Source organism: Pollachius pollachius (genome assembly GCF_949987615.1).
Source record: "Pollachius pollachius genome assembly, chromosome: 1".
NCBI lineage: Eukaryota > Metazoa > Chordata > Actinopteri > Gadiformes > Gadidae > Pollachius > Pollachius pollachius.
This window is the reverse complement of record NC_136934.1, coordinates 27,590,948-27,605,855: the sequence shown is the minus strand read 5'-3', so window position 1 is coordinate 27,605,855 and position 14,908 is coordinate 27,590,948. Positions and strand designations below refer to the sequence as shown.

The window sequence follows — 14,908 nt, the reverse complement described above, 5'->3', positions numbered from 1 at the left end:
CATCTAAGGTAACCTTTCTTTTTTACGAAATTGAGAAAATGTGTGCTACGTGTTTTGTAAATAATGTTTGCATAGCACTTGTTATATACGTTGAGAAGTTCATTTCAGCGCCTAAATATATTGTGTGATGAATTTATAAATCCTTTCTTGCCTATATAACTTTGTACAATACATTTCCTCTTGTTTTTTTTAATTGTACAGATGTTATGCGTCTTAGCAGCTACATTATGATATGGAAATAAAGCACTTGTTCTGGAACAGACATCTCCTTCAATAGAAGAGGATGGCAGGGCAAACCACACCTTTTCTTTTCAATAGAGCAACTACATGTGTGTTATACAGTTTAGAAAGCAGTTTTTGCTCCAGGTTACATGGATGTTTTTGCCAAAATGTACAAACAATTACCAGCGTTATTCAATTTATAGAATCAATTCAACTTGTAATATGGCACCATTTTTTTAATGTAGTCATAATTTTTGTTTAACATAAAATACATGCAATTTTAATGAGGAGTATAAATCCCATACACCCAAAATAATAGACCCAGGGGAGTCCTGGTGTAAATGTACTGTGCGAACTTGGATTCCCATTTAGTCTAGAGTCCAGAAATGTACAATCTAAAGAACATTAATTATCAGTGCATCATTGTGGAGCAATTATATTCTTAATAATTGGGAAATGTTCCACCTTTTAGGATAAGCGTTGTAAAAAATAATGTGCCTGCACAGCCTTGCATAAAATCAATCAACATGTAAATTAACTGTCTGTAGTCATGCTGCACGGAGTGGAGGCCTTTCAGCATCAATAGCCTCAGTGCCAACCATTGGTGGACAAAAACCTGTCAATCATATCAAAGGATCTTTCTGGTTGGTCATAAGGCAGAATGTGTCCTCCCCCACGAATGATCACCTGCGTGGCAAAATAAACAAAGTTTTTTAACTGGCAGATTCAGAAATGTAACTAGCACAAATAACCACCAAAATAATTAAAACTATAATTTTAGTCCAATGACTTCTAATCATGGCCTATTATGCTCACCTGGTAAAACTCCCCCACTTGTCTCACATAGCCGGCCACCTCCCGGTCCCCAGGCTGGAGCCTCCAGTGGAACCGAGGAGCCGTCCTGTACTCTGCGGCCCCCGTCCAGTTGACCGTCGGCAGAAAACGCTGAGTCAACGGGGCAGCGACTATCACATCCAGCTGACCGTTGTACATCAACACCTGGTAGGAAAACAGTTTGGAATGGAGGTCAAATACAGCAGTGCTCTCAACGAAATTAATAACAAAATTAATCTGTCCATCTGTATTCTCATTTAAATCGTATTTCAATCGTTTGTGGCAATCCCTCGACCCACTTGGTCACTGACGAGAACCACCCCCCGACCTACAGTTTGAAAACAGTCTGTTCTTAATGACTCCCTAATGGGTGAATAATGAACAGGAGCCCCAACCCTGTAGTTGTCCATCAGCTCTCCCAGCCAGGGTTTGATGCTCTTCATGACGTCTTCCAGCAGGTGCTTCTCCACCTCAGAGCCATCATGGAAGCTCAGGTTCCCCACGTGGATGGAGAGCCGAACCCTTGGCAGCGTAACAAACTGAGAGAAGTATTCCTGGTCCTCGGGCTCCTGCAGCAGCGACACAATCATCAGAGAGGAGCCACTTATTAAGAGTGCTGACCCCATGAAAATAAGAAGAACATAGATTGGCTTTGGAACACCTGTACCTGACACAACATGTAGTTGAAGTAGTTTGTACAGCCAGTTACATTCTGGAAATAGGAGGGGTAGGGCTCCAGATCGCCATTCAGCAAGCTGTCAAACACCTAATGTGGTCATAGAAATAATTTTGGATCAACAAAATGACAATTCTGACTACGAAAAATGAACCAATGATCCCAGACATATGGTACTACCTTGAAGGCCTCCAGCCACTTCTGCTGCTGGATGAGCTGAGTGCCTCTGGAGGTCTGCTCCTCCATGTACTGCTTCTGGAGCTCATCCACCAGCCCTGTCTGGTAGAGAAACTCGGCATAGCCACCCAACATCTGGGAGGACACATACAGAGAGAGACTGTCAAGAGAGGAGCAAACCCCAATCCATTTAAGAAACGTATTTATTGAGTTATTTATAAAATACACAATTATACTCATACAACATGTGGCTGAGCATTTCTAAATATGTTGAATGATAAGTATTATCAGCGTACCAGCTCCGGATCACAGAGGCCGTCCCCGATGGCCATGCCCTTGAGGTTAATCTTAACCTTGGCAATGGGGTTGTGTTTATGGATGTAGTAACTAATGGCTGGAACATACTTCCCGGCATAAGACTGAGAGGGAAAAGACGTTAAGATGGGTTAAAGCACAAGGTTTGTTCAGTCTAAACACTGTTTGATTAGTTGTTCAAACGTGGATTGACGTTTTTTTCTTGTTATTCTCTTATATTATTATTGGCTTAATATTTTAATCTTACCTCTCCAGTAGCATAGAAGTCATTGGCCTGGTACTCGGGAAAGAGCTGAAAGAATTGAGTCAACGCACTGGACCGAAGAACAGAACAGAATCAACGGTTAGCCGTCCAAACATTGGGAAATAGTTAGTGCTAGTGTTACCCATCCAAACATAGGAACTAGTTAGTGCTACCTGTCCAAAGATAAGAACTAGTTGGTGCTAGTGTTACCCGTCCAAACATAAGTACTAGTTTGTGCTACCCGTCAAAACATAAGAACTAGTTAGTGCTACCTGTCCAAACATAAGAACTAGTTAGTGCTACCCGTCCAAACATAAGAACTAGTTGGTCCTAGTGTTACCCGTCCAAAAAGAAGAACTAGCCAGTGTTACCCCCAATAACTAGTTAGTGCTAATGCTACCTGTCCAAACTTAACAAATAGTTTGTGTTATTGTTATCTTAGCCTGGAGCCCATCCTGATTGTGTGACCTTCTTTTTCGATACACAGATCAGTCCTGCCCTCTAGCCGCCTCGACAGACAAACTACTTCAGCGCCAAAACACTTGGCTGTGCAAACTGTTGTTGTTTAATAGTTAGCTTATTTATACACTTACTGCAATTCTGGCTGTGTTGACCCTCCCTATGTTACTATTACCGCTCACGGCTAAGATTTTACGTCTTCAATGATGACGTATAGTCCCTCATTGGCTCCCGTTACATCATTTACTATGACGTAGACCCTCATTGGCTCCCATTACATCATTAACTACAACGTAGTCCCTCATTGGCTCCCATTACATCATTAACTATGACGTAGACCCTCATTGGCTCCAATTACATCATTAACTACGACGTAGACCCTCATTGGTTTCCATTATATCGTTAACTACGACAGTCCCTCATTGGCCCCCAGTACATCATTAACTACGACTTAGTCCCTCATTGGCTCCAATTACCATCGGGACTTTAGCAAATCAATGTGGGCAGCTAGAGGGCCAGGCTGAACCTCGAGACAAAACAGAATGTGAGGTCACGTGATCAGAATGGTCTCCAAGCTAGTGATACCTGTCCAATCATATTAAAGAGATAGCGGGTAGTGTTACCTGTACACACATTTTAAAGAGATAGCGCTAGTGTAACCTGTCCACACATATTAAAGAGATAGCACTAGCGTTACCCGTCAAATCCTATTAAAGGGGAACAATGCAACTTTGGCCACTTCTTCGCTGTTTTCTTGGTTTGCGCTCGCATTGAGCTCCCCCTACTGCTTTGGAAGAGATATTTTACAACACTGTCGTAACAACTTGTTGACGACCCTTCCCTATCCACTTATGGCTAGCCATTAGGGCTGGGCGATATGACCAAAATATCATATCCCGATATAGGTCATTCATATCCCGATAACAATATATATCACGATATAGCACATTTTCTGTAAATTCAATTAATAAATAGTTTATATAAAATGACCACATGGAAAGGCCTATTTTGTATTACATTTTGAATTGTATACTCTACAAATAAAGATAACTTACTCATGATTATTTTTCTCCTTTTATTTAGAACCTTTGTGCAAATTATGCATGTAACAAAATATAAAATATGAATGTATAAATATAAAAAGGTAAATACAAAACACTTTTTTGGTTGTTTTTCAAAAATATTAAAACCAACCATACCAATAGTCTTCAACAGTAGAACTTTGTATTGTAGCGGCAAACAAAAATGAATACAGGCCTAACATAAATATTGGTATATAAAATACGAAACGTAAACATGGAACACTTTCAAGTTTAAACTATAGCAGCAAAATAAGGCTCACAATATAAATAGATAGAATATAACAAGTAAACAAAACACTCCTTCAAGTATGAATTATAGCAGCATTTTATGAAAACAACCAAAGTGCAACAATGCTTCAAAATGCCGAATCTTAGGGAGTTAGTTTTACAGGTTGAGAGCCAAGAATACAAGCTGGTCAACTCTTTCTGGTTTAAGTGATGACCTCTGACATGTCACAATCTTCCCACTTGCACTGAACGCCCGCTCTGATGGGGCACTTGTGGCAGGGATGCACAAGTATTTATTTGCTAGCTTGGCCACTAGTAGGAAATGCATCATGCTGCCTCCACCATTCCAGTGGTTTTGTCTCTGGACCAGTCTCCAGTTGGAGATAGAGGTTGAGCTCCTTTTCAATGGACTCTCTGCTTGACTGAGGGGCCGTTTGGCTTTGCTTTGCTGCTTTTTTAAAGTAGCTGCTCAAACTCTTCTTTTGCCTCTTAGCAGGAACCTCTGGCTCATCTCTAGCAGCTGCAGCTGATGGAAGGGAGGCTGCCTCTTCAGCCACCAGGCTCTCCAGTTCTGCAGCAGCTTTTGCCTTCATGTAGTCCACCCTCTCTTCTTTAATGTATGTGGTTTTGAACCTAGCGTCAACAAGAGAAGCCATGTCAAGCAGCTCCTCGCTGGTCTGGTCATCATACTTCTCATTTAAGTAGTTTAGAATGCCCTCTTTGATGGTCGTGGTGAGATGAGTGTCGTCATCCTGAGGCTTGAGTATCTGGTTATTAAAAAGATGGAGGACCGGTTTCAATTAGGAAACACTTGTGTACAGCTCCCCAGACAAGCCATCCGTAAACTCAATGAGAGGACTCAATGCCTTGTTCTTCATGGACTCCAGAACATCCAAGTCCTGCCAAGTTAGGACCAGATGTCACGTTTTCTTGTCGGCACGGAGGACCTGTGAGAGAGCTCTATGACCCTTTCAATCATTTGTTGCAGAGAGCCCCACCTGGTAGGGGTGTCTATGATCAGCTGATGAGCAGGCAAGCCCAGCTTGAGCCTTGGCCAGTTCACGTCTTCTCGTCCATGAATTAGAGAAGGCACTCACCACCTTCTTGCAGACGCCAACTGCTCGTTCCACTTGGGATAGTTTCACACTTCGCTCTGTGTAAATTTAGGAGAAGATAAATATATCGATTTATATAATACACTTTACAGGACAGGTAACACATATTATATTTTCTATCAATTTTAATTTATAAATTATATTTTATTGTTACTGTATTTTATAGCGGTGCAAACTAGGGGGTGGGAAAAATCATGACTTGATTGTTTACAAAGTCGGGGAGAATTCTGGATTTTAAGCTTTTAAACTGGCTTTTAAATGCTCAGAAACTCAATTGCAGACATATTTTGCCATGTATGGCTGTTACTACAAAAAATTGTATTCTTACTGAAATACATTTTTACATTGTTTTAGACATCCACCAATGGCTAGATGAAGATGGTGACCAAAACATTGTAAGCGTGTCTGGTCATTCAGCCGAAGTGCAAGGATGTTGTTTGTGGCGTTATCCGTGGTGACACAGACTAGGTGATCCTCACGCAGTCGCTACGACTCAAGAGCTTCCCTGAGACCTCTGGCTATAATTTCTCCCGTGTGGTCATCTGGGAAATAGCTTGTCTGTAAACACCGACCGCAGAGTGTCCAGTCTCTAATAAAGTGTATCGTCAGGCTCATATAGGGATGTGTCGTTCGGCTCGACCACATATCTGTTGTTATAGCGTAGTACATTACCTTGTGGATTTCCTCCTCTACTTTGGCCAGACACTCTTGATATAAATGAGGCAACTGGACTCGAGTGAAGTATTTTCAGCTTGGAATTGTGTACCTTGGGTCGAGTGTTCGCACCAACTCACGAAACCCCTGTTTCTCGACCGTGTAAATTGGAGCCATGTCTTTGCAGATGTAAATTGCAATGGCAGCCGTTATCTCCTTCCAACATCGTGAATCTTTGTCATATGGTGTCCCACGGGCAAAAGCTTCTTGCACGGTCTGGGGTTTGTTTTGAGCACTCGACGACTGTACTTTTGTGGATTTCATCCGTAGACTCTCTCCGTACTGTTTGTCATGATTCTTTCGTAGGTGGTAAAATAGGTTGGTGGTGTTTGAGTCTGGTGAGGGGACTGGTTTGTGGCATACTTTACAGAGTACGTTTTTCTGGTCCGTGTCCGACTTTTCAAACCCAAACCACATCTATGCGATAGAAGTAGCCCCTCTTTTAGGTACGACCTCACTTTGTCTTGGCTGGTCGTCGGAGTCCTTCTCCTGTTGAGAATTTTCACGTTCACTCTCCTCCATGTTTGTTTGTGTGCCTTCATGTGCCGTGTGGAAGAATGTAAAGCGTTGTCCAAATGACGAAAAATATTACCGTAAAGAGTGTGATTTGCGACAAGACGATATAAACGATAGAGCATAATATGAAACGATAGACATTTTTATATCGTCACACGATATATATCGTCATATCGCCCAGCCCTACTAGCCATGTGCATTTGTTTTCAAAGAAGCCGGCGAATGCGTGGAGCCATGTCCGAGGTAGATGTTCATAAAGAGTAGACAGGGTTATACATTTTGAAAGGGTGTATGTGGTACAATAAACCCATCCTTTTTTATAGTTGACGGGGAGATGTTATATCCTAGATTAGAATTGTTTTATCTTTGGTTGTTGAACAGAACGATCAGTGTAAGAGTGTTGGCCAACATAATACATAAAAATAGCATGAACAATTTGCGCAACAATCGTACATTTATTTATCTGCTCAAGTACGTCACTTGTGTATGGAATTACAGGGAAAGGGATTCAGAGATCGAGACGGTATGCTGTCGCTAGTCCCCGTAGGAGAGTTGTCATAGGCAGATGCTGCTGTGTCTGGAAGATTAGGGACACATTTATGTTTACATGTAAATGCTTGCAAATAAACATTGTAAATAAATATTATTGTATATGGTTTTAAAATGTTTCCATTTTTTTATATAACATGTTTGCACCACCTTTTCTTTGTTCAATAATACACACTTGAAAAATATTTATTTTGGATATTGAAAGAAATGCAAGTGACAGTTCTTCATGGTTTGTTTTTTGCCTCACGGCTATTGTGTAACATCTTTTTGAGGGTTCTCTGGATTTCCTCGTGACACTTGTACCCGCACAAGTTCGGATGTGGGTGGTGGCTGTACCGGGGCAGGCAGGCCGAGCCGTCTTGGGTCATCAAGCCTCAAGCCTCATAACAATGCTGTTTGCCAATGCTTGTCACTAAGAAAAAATACAAAGCAACATGTTTACAAGCGGGGAACTACACCAAAGGTATAACATGGCTAAAGCTATAATGGAGGTTCACGTATCGTAACAGTTCTGTTACCTACGAATATGTGCTAACTAGCAGCTCTCGTGCAGGGTAGAGTTGGCTCGGTCGCGAACGAATCAGTTCGAATGAACAAATCTTTAAGACGAACGAAACAAACTGGTTCCTCTCTCTCGTTCGTCTCGTTCGTTCTCAGACTCGACTCCTCCCAGACCCACTAGTCGCTGACTCGCTGACAGTTGGTTCACTCACTGTGTGAGTGGTGAGGAGGGACCGACTGAGAGACGTCACGACTCACGAGAGCCAGCCAATCGTATGCTGTTCTAGGACTGAGTCTAGGACGCTTTCGTTGAATTTTAGTCAATGAGAGACAGAAATCAACCGGTTTAATGGGGAAAAAACAAATGGGCTTAGTGAGCGAGCTATCTATTATTCACATTGGCCATCTGTTGCATGGACATATTTAAAGGATGCATTGTACATATTTATAATTCGAAATTCGTCCCAGCCTTTATACCACATTTTTCACAACCTACCAGCTCTCGTTGTGAAGATTAGTCACCGCGCAATTCGTTTCAATGGGAATCGCGACAGTATACTTTCAACATAAAGTGTACATATTTATCATTTGAAATTCGTTCCAGCCTTTATACCAGAGTCTATAGTGTTGCGACCCTGGGACATTTAAAGAGTTTGTGTATTATGTGTTGCATTGTATTTCGTTGTCCGTTATGACAGTGGTTCTATGTGCATGCATTGGAATGTTCTTCTTGTCAATAAGTGTGGGGGGCGAATCATCAGGTTACGGATTTCAGTGACCTGGTTTGTTACATTAAAGTTCCTTTAAGTACTCATGACTGGACATCGTTATGTCAATGGCGAGGTCATTACAATAGCATATAACCGCATTGTCTGTGTTAATTTTGGCAGCTAGATTTAGTCTTTGGCTGCAAAGGGTTCTGTTTATGAGAGCCTAAAACACCCGAGCCTAAAACACCCTAAAACACCATCATTGCTAAATCAAGTCTATTATCTTGATGATATGTTAAACATCCAATAATCAACTACACCCCCCCATCCCGCTGCGTTTGGTTAAATTTGTAATGTTGACGTATGAGAATGAGAACGAGGGAGGCGCTGAGTCTGAGCCGTTCATTCCATGATTCGATCCACCGCTACCGGAAACTAGACTGAACGAACGAACGAGGGAGGGGCTGAGTCTGACTGACTCAGAGAACCGTGCATGTTTCGATTCACCGCTACCGGAAACTCGACTGAACGAACGAACGAATGATTCGCGAACGACTCCTCTTGGCGAACTGAATGACGCGAACTGAATCACTGAAACAAATCACTAAATCCAACCCAAGTGCAGGGTACTGCATTATATGGCCAGCCGGACATATCACATGATATAGGCTATACACTCTTAGAAAAATCGGAGGCATTTGAATAGCGGTCTGGTGATCTAAATAAACAAGAACCTGGATTCAGGGATTTAGACTGTATCTGGGGGACGAGACAGACGAACAGTTAAACAACCATAAAAACAAACATGTTTGGTAGCGAGTACGCTAACATCCCAGCAAGCTAGAAACATACAGGGCTCACAACAAAACGGTCGAGCAAATACATTTTTACATAGACTATCAACATCAAGAAGCCACAATACAAAGAGGACAAAGTTCACCCAAGGGTACTTACAATTTCAACAGCAACACGGCCATGGCAAGTCGGCATTTGATTTGCAGTCTTCTTTTTCTTTCAGTTCACGCTATTCCTGAGAAGCTCGCCCAACGTTTACTTATGTCATGCCTCTCTGTCGGTCAGTCTCCCTTTTTTCTTTTTCTGTTTCTCCAACATTGGGTTTCTCTGTCTCTTTTTAGTCGGCTGATCCATGATGAATGTAACAATCCCTTCGCTACTTGTGTTTATATCGAGCCGGTTCCGTGTTTGTGGGTCTGTACTGCCGTAAAAAAAATCGGTGCTTCGTGAGACCTGAGAATCACGCGAGAGTGGGCGGCGGGTCGCTGGCAGAAACTTGCATATTTTCCGCCCTTCTTCCGCCAAGACGCGCTAGGGGGAGTCGAAACAACGACCCATAAAGTGCTATAGAACCATCACAATGTCTCAACCTGTTATATTAAGGTACAGTGGGGCAAAAAAGTATTTAGTCAGCCACCAATTGTGCAAGTTCTCCCACTTAAAAAGACGACAGAGGCCTGTAATTTTCATCATAGCTAAACCTCAACTATGAGAGACAAAATGAAAAAAGAAATCCAGAAAATCACATTGTCTGATTTTTTAAGAATTTATTTGCAAATTATGGTGGAAAATAAGTATTTGGTCACCTACAAACCAGCAAGATTTCTGGCTGTAACAGACCTGTAACTTCTTCTTCTTTAAGAGGCTGTTTACCTGTATTAATGGCACATGTTTGAACTCCTTATCAGTATAAAAGACACCTGTCCAAAACCTCAAACAGTCACACTCCGAACTCCACTATGGCCAAGACCAAAGAGCTGTCAAAGGACACCAGAAACACAATTGTAGACCTGCACCAGGCTTGGAAGTCTGAATCTGCAATAGGTAAGCAGCTTGGTGTGAAGAAATCAACTGTGGGAGCAATTATTAGGAAATGGAATACATACAAGACCACTGATAATCTCCCTCGATCTGGGGCTCCACGCAAGATCTCACCCTGTGGGGTCAAAATGATCACAAGAACGGTGAACAAAAATCCCAGAACCACACGGGGGGACCTAGTGAATGACCTCCAGAGAGCTAGGACCAAAGTAACAAAGGCTACCATCACTAACACACTACGCCGCCAGGGACTCAAATCCTGCAGTGCCAGACGTGTCCCCCTGCTAAAGCCAGTGCATGTCCGGGCCCGTTTGAAGTTTGCTAGAGAGCATTTGGATTATCCAGAACAGGATTGGGAGAATGTCATATGGTCAGATGAAACCAAAATAGAACTTTTTGGTAAAAACTCAACTCGTCGTGTTTGGAGGAGAAAGAATGCTGAGTTGCATCCAAAGAACACCATACCTACAGTGAAGCATGGGGGTGGAAACATCATGCTTTGGGGCTGTTTTTCTGCCAAGGGACCAGGACGTCTGATCCGTGTGACGGAAAGAATGAATGGGGCCATGTATCGTGAGATTTTGAGTGAAAACCTCCTTCCATCAGCAAGGGCACTGAAGATGAAACGTGGCTGGGTCTTTCAGCATGACAATGACCCCAAACACACCGCCCGGGCAACGAAGGAGTGGCTTCGTAAGAAGTATTTCAAGGTCCTGGAGTGGCCTAGCCAGTCTCCAGATCTCAACCCCATAGAAAATCTTTCGAGGGAGTTGAAAGTCTGTGTTGCCCAGCGAAGGCCCAAAAACATCACTGCTCTAGAGGAGATCTGCATGGAGGAATGGGCCAAAATACCAGCAGCAGTGTGTGAAAACCTTGTAAAGACTTACAGAAAACGTTTGACCTCTGTCATTGCAAACAAAGGGCATGTAACGAAGTATTGAGATGACCTTTTGTTATTGACCAAATACTTATTTTCCACCATAATTTGCAAATAAATTCTTTAAAAATCAGACAATGTGATTTTCTAGATTTTTTTTTTTTTCATTTTGTCTCTCATAGCTGAGGTATACCTATGATGAAAATAACAGGCCTCTCATCTTTTTAAGTGGGAGAACTTGCACAATTGGTGGCTGACTACATACTTTTTTGCCCCACTGTATATTAATCCAAAAAAGTTGCATAGTTCCCCTTTAAAGAGATGTGTGACCTTTCCAAACATAAGTTAGTGCGAATGTTACCTGTCTAAACAGAGTTGGTGCTAGTGCTCAGGAGTCAGAGCAGTTGTCTTGTAACCGAAAGATTGCTAGTTCGATCCCCAGCTCCTGCTAGCTGAGTGTTGGATGTGTCCCTGAGCAAGACACTTAACCCTCACTGCTCCTGACGAGCTGGCTGTCGCCTTGCATGGTTGACTCTGCCGTCGGTGTGACAATGAGTGTATTAACTGATGTAAGTCGCTTTGGATAAAAGCGTCTGCTAAATGCCCTAATTGTAATTGTTACCTGTACAGATCTCTGCCAACATCATCTTGGTTCTGAGCAAACCCTTTGTCGTCATCAGTAAAACTGAACCCTGTTCCAACCTGATCCAAAAGCAATTCATTATCAATAACCTCATTGTATATCAAAAGAGAAGGTTGAATACATACCATACAAAATAGTTAATAAAAGGCTATGCATGGAATAGACCTATGTAATAAAAGGCTTCAATAAAGCCATTAGAAGCCACACTTACTGGATTATCAATGTAAACAACAGAGTATCTGGAGGTCCATGGATAATCACGGAAACTCACTGAGAACAAAGAATAGATTACACTTCTGGAAGAGGAAACAATACATGAAGTGTGTACAGTAACTAAACCCTATCCTTACCAGTCATGTTCTTGTTCACTAGGTAGGGTCCATGTTCTACGAAAAGCCCAAACATGGAGGTGCCGCCTGGGCCGCCCTGCAGCCACAGCAGCACTGGGGCCGTCTCCGGCCGCTCCTGGGGTACAGATCAGAATTAGGATCCATCACCACCTTGTGGTCACTCTGCATTGTGGGAAAGCCCAATGAACCAAAAGACATTTCAACATTGAACTCTATAAACAACAGAGGAGGGCCCTCTTGAGACCATCCAGACACTCTCGCTCTCGTTTTACAATGAATATCAATCTCCACAGGAAACCAGAATTTGAACTTGTGAGATCAGGATGGTCTCACAAGGCCAACAAAGCACTGGCACAATAGCCAATAAAGCAACATTTGGAAAGTGCATTCTTTATCTTCAATTTCACATAAGATTGAATCTGTCAAAAAAACGAAAAAAGGAATATTAGCCTACAACAAAAATTATCAAATTACAAATAAATAAATCAGAATAAATGAATTAATTTAGCCTACATAAAAAGAAAAAAAAAGTGGAGGTTTTACTTTTTTAAAGTGACACTCAACGCTGAAGAAAGTGAATTTGGGATAAAATTGTCAAGCCATCTGCTAAGAAAGCACAGCAATACACCTGACGGTCACATTTACAAATGCGTTGACCAACTACATTAGTTCTTGAAACTAAACCTACTACTAATCAGTCATGAAGAAATGGTACATTTAAAAGAAAAGATATCAATAATCTTGAAGTCTGCCAAATTCATCCTTGATAAAGCAATGCTCATAACATACAATCAAAGTTACTATTCATAGCAGCTGTTTTCTTACTAACTTTAACCTCATACCTAGCATACCATTCATGGAAAACAAACATCACTTAAACATCACAGGATGAAAATTACAGCATATGCCATTAATCAATGTGTGGAAGGGTAAGCCCAACATGTGACCCAACACTCACTACTGAATTAAAACAGTAAGGTGGATTGCATTATTATTCTTTACCTGCAGGTTTTTGAAGAAATGGGCACAACCCATATGCATTTCCTTATCTCAGCCGGCATATTAATTAGATTTTCAAATTACAATTGTTTAAATTCAGCGAAAGGCCTTTTGTGTTTTTGTTCAACATTTGATTTCAGACAAAGTTTGCATTCACCCTCACTTTTTAGCGAAATAACTATATGAGCCAGTACACAGTATACTTGGAGCTTAGGATATGTTCAATGGACCTTGGCAGGGAAGAACCAGAAGTAGAGATTGCTGTTGTACTTCTTGTTGACAGTGAGGTACCCAGCATAACTCTTCACGTTGGCACCGGGTAAGGGTCCTACCAGACTCAGTTTCCTGGCTGGAGAAATTATAGCTCAGCTGATGCACATTCAAACATACATTCAAACATACAGTGGCTTGCATTTCACAATGGCTGACTTAAACTGTCGGGTTGATGTCTACTTCACAGAAGAGACGCGATCACTTTGCATGGTTATTTTTACTTTAACATCGCCTTCACTTGACTGTCAATGTGTAAATGATCTACCTTCATCGATAGCACCCTTTTCCAAATAAGGGGTGAGAAACAGAGGTTCACCAGGGTTTGCTCCTTCATGGCTCTTGCTGACACGGAGGTTTTTTCGGCAGAAGAACCCGGAGCAGCCCCGAGAATGACATGACTCCAGGACGGCCCACAGCAAAAGAACACCGAGCGTTTCTCGTAGCATTCTGCCAAAAAAAAAGTTCTGGATATTAAATACAAAGACTTTAACACATGGATCAATGTAGAAGCTACAATTGATTTCAAAACACTTGGACCTAACGCACTCTTCATGCAGCAGAGGCTGATTGTATCGAATACAATTAAAGCTCTTCTTCCCTTCACTTTAACATGCAGGACTGTATGTGTTCAGCCACATGACCAGGAGTGTGGATTCAGTCACATGACCAGGACTGTGGGTTCAGTCACATGACCAGGACTGTGGATTAAGTCACATGACCAACGTTCACGTTCACTTATGTTCCTTATGTTAATTTTTGACGGTTCTGACCTCGTTTACCGAATAATCTATTTTTTGTACAAGTAAAAAATAACAAACAAATGATGTCTTAAATTATTTTTGAATTATGCTTTACGTTTAAAGTAGTCATACTGCAACGAGTGTCTTGTTGTTTAGGGTTAGGGTTAGTAAAAAGTAAGGAGTTCTGACTAATGCTGCGTTCGAGTATCCTCGGAGCTCAGAAACTCACGCCAATGAGGGACGAAACTGGGTGCTATCCATTTGTATGGTACACCCACCCGTACGAGTAAGGAGTGAATCTCCCAGCTTTCTTGCGGCATTTCACGGAGGCACGCCCCCTTTTGGTCGTAGTATAAACCTTCCCACTCGTAATTCTGAGAGTATGGCGCTATCCATTGGTATGGTTTACTCAACCGTACGAATCGTGAGGGGAAAAAGTCCCACTCGGGATTCTGAGAATCTACCGAGTTCAGTGATGCTGTACGTATGACTCGACAACAAAAATGGCTGCACCGTAAAGATAATTAGTTTATTTGTAGGCCTTTTGGTACCACGTTGCTCATTTCAATGTTGATTTTAAAAGCTCTTAAACACTTGATTGTCTTGACGTGCATGCAATACAATGTCAAGTTGTGTTGTTTGTTTTCGAGCTGGTTTGCTAACAAGGCTAATGTAGCTAACAATAACAATGAGGTTAGTTAGCTACATTAGGTCAGAACACACTTAAGGCACGATCACTATCCTGATTATAACGCGACGGCTCGCAGTGATGACGCTCACGCTTACGCGTGTTCCCGACAGCGAGCGCTCATGTGCACTGCGTTGTGAATCTCAAAGTTCTTCACAGC

General features: G+C 41.9%; 1 protein-coding gene across 1 annotated transcript; it reads right to left on the bottom strand.

The window, feature by feature from the left end:
- Window positions 1-302: 302 nt before the first annotated feature.
- Window positions 303-13,972, bottom strand: cpvl (carboxypeptidase vitellogenic like). Its single transcript, XM_079739097.1, has 13 exons — window positions 13,867-13,972; window positions 13,586-13,767; window positions 13,278-13,396; window positions 12,049-12,163; window positions 11,910-11,968; window positions 11,678-11,757; window positions 2,472-2,538; window positions 2,206-2,328; window positions 1,913-2,044; window positions 1,724-1,822; window positions 1,452-1,625; window positions 1,039-1,221; window positions 303-909 (listed from the first exon to the last, which is right to left on the bottom strand). Exons 2-13 carry the CDS (start codon window positions 13,764-13,766, stop codon window positions 811-813), a joined length of 1,431 nt encoding a protein of 476 aa, XP_079595223.1. The 5' UTR covers window position 13,767; window positions 13,867-13,972; the 3' UTR covers window positions 303-810.
- Between the last annotated feature and the right edge of the window lie 936 nt (window positions 13,973-14,908).

Bases quoted from the DNA above. Each gene is read 5' to 3' on its own strand.
- cpvl (XM_079739097.1), bottom strand. From the start codon at position 13,766: ATGCTACGAGAAACGCTCGGTGTTCTTTTGCTGTGGGCCGTCCTGGAG. The intron at 11,758-11,909 runs GTAAGTGTGGCT...CTTTTGGATCAG, and splicing joins TTGTTTACATTGATAATCCA to GTTGGAACAGGGTTCAGTTT. The intron at 1,823-1,912 runs GTAGTACCATAT...TGACCACATTAG, and splicing joins AGTGGCTGGAGGCCTTCAAG to GTGTTTGACAGCTTGCTGAA.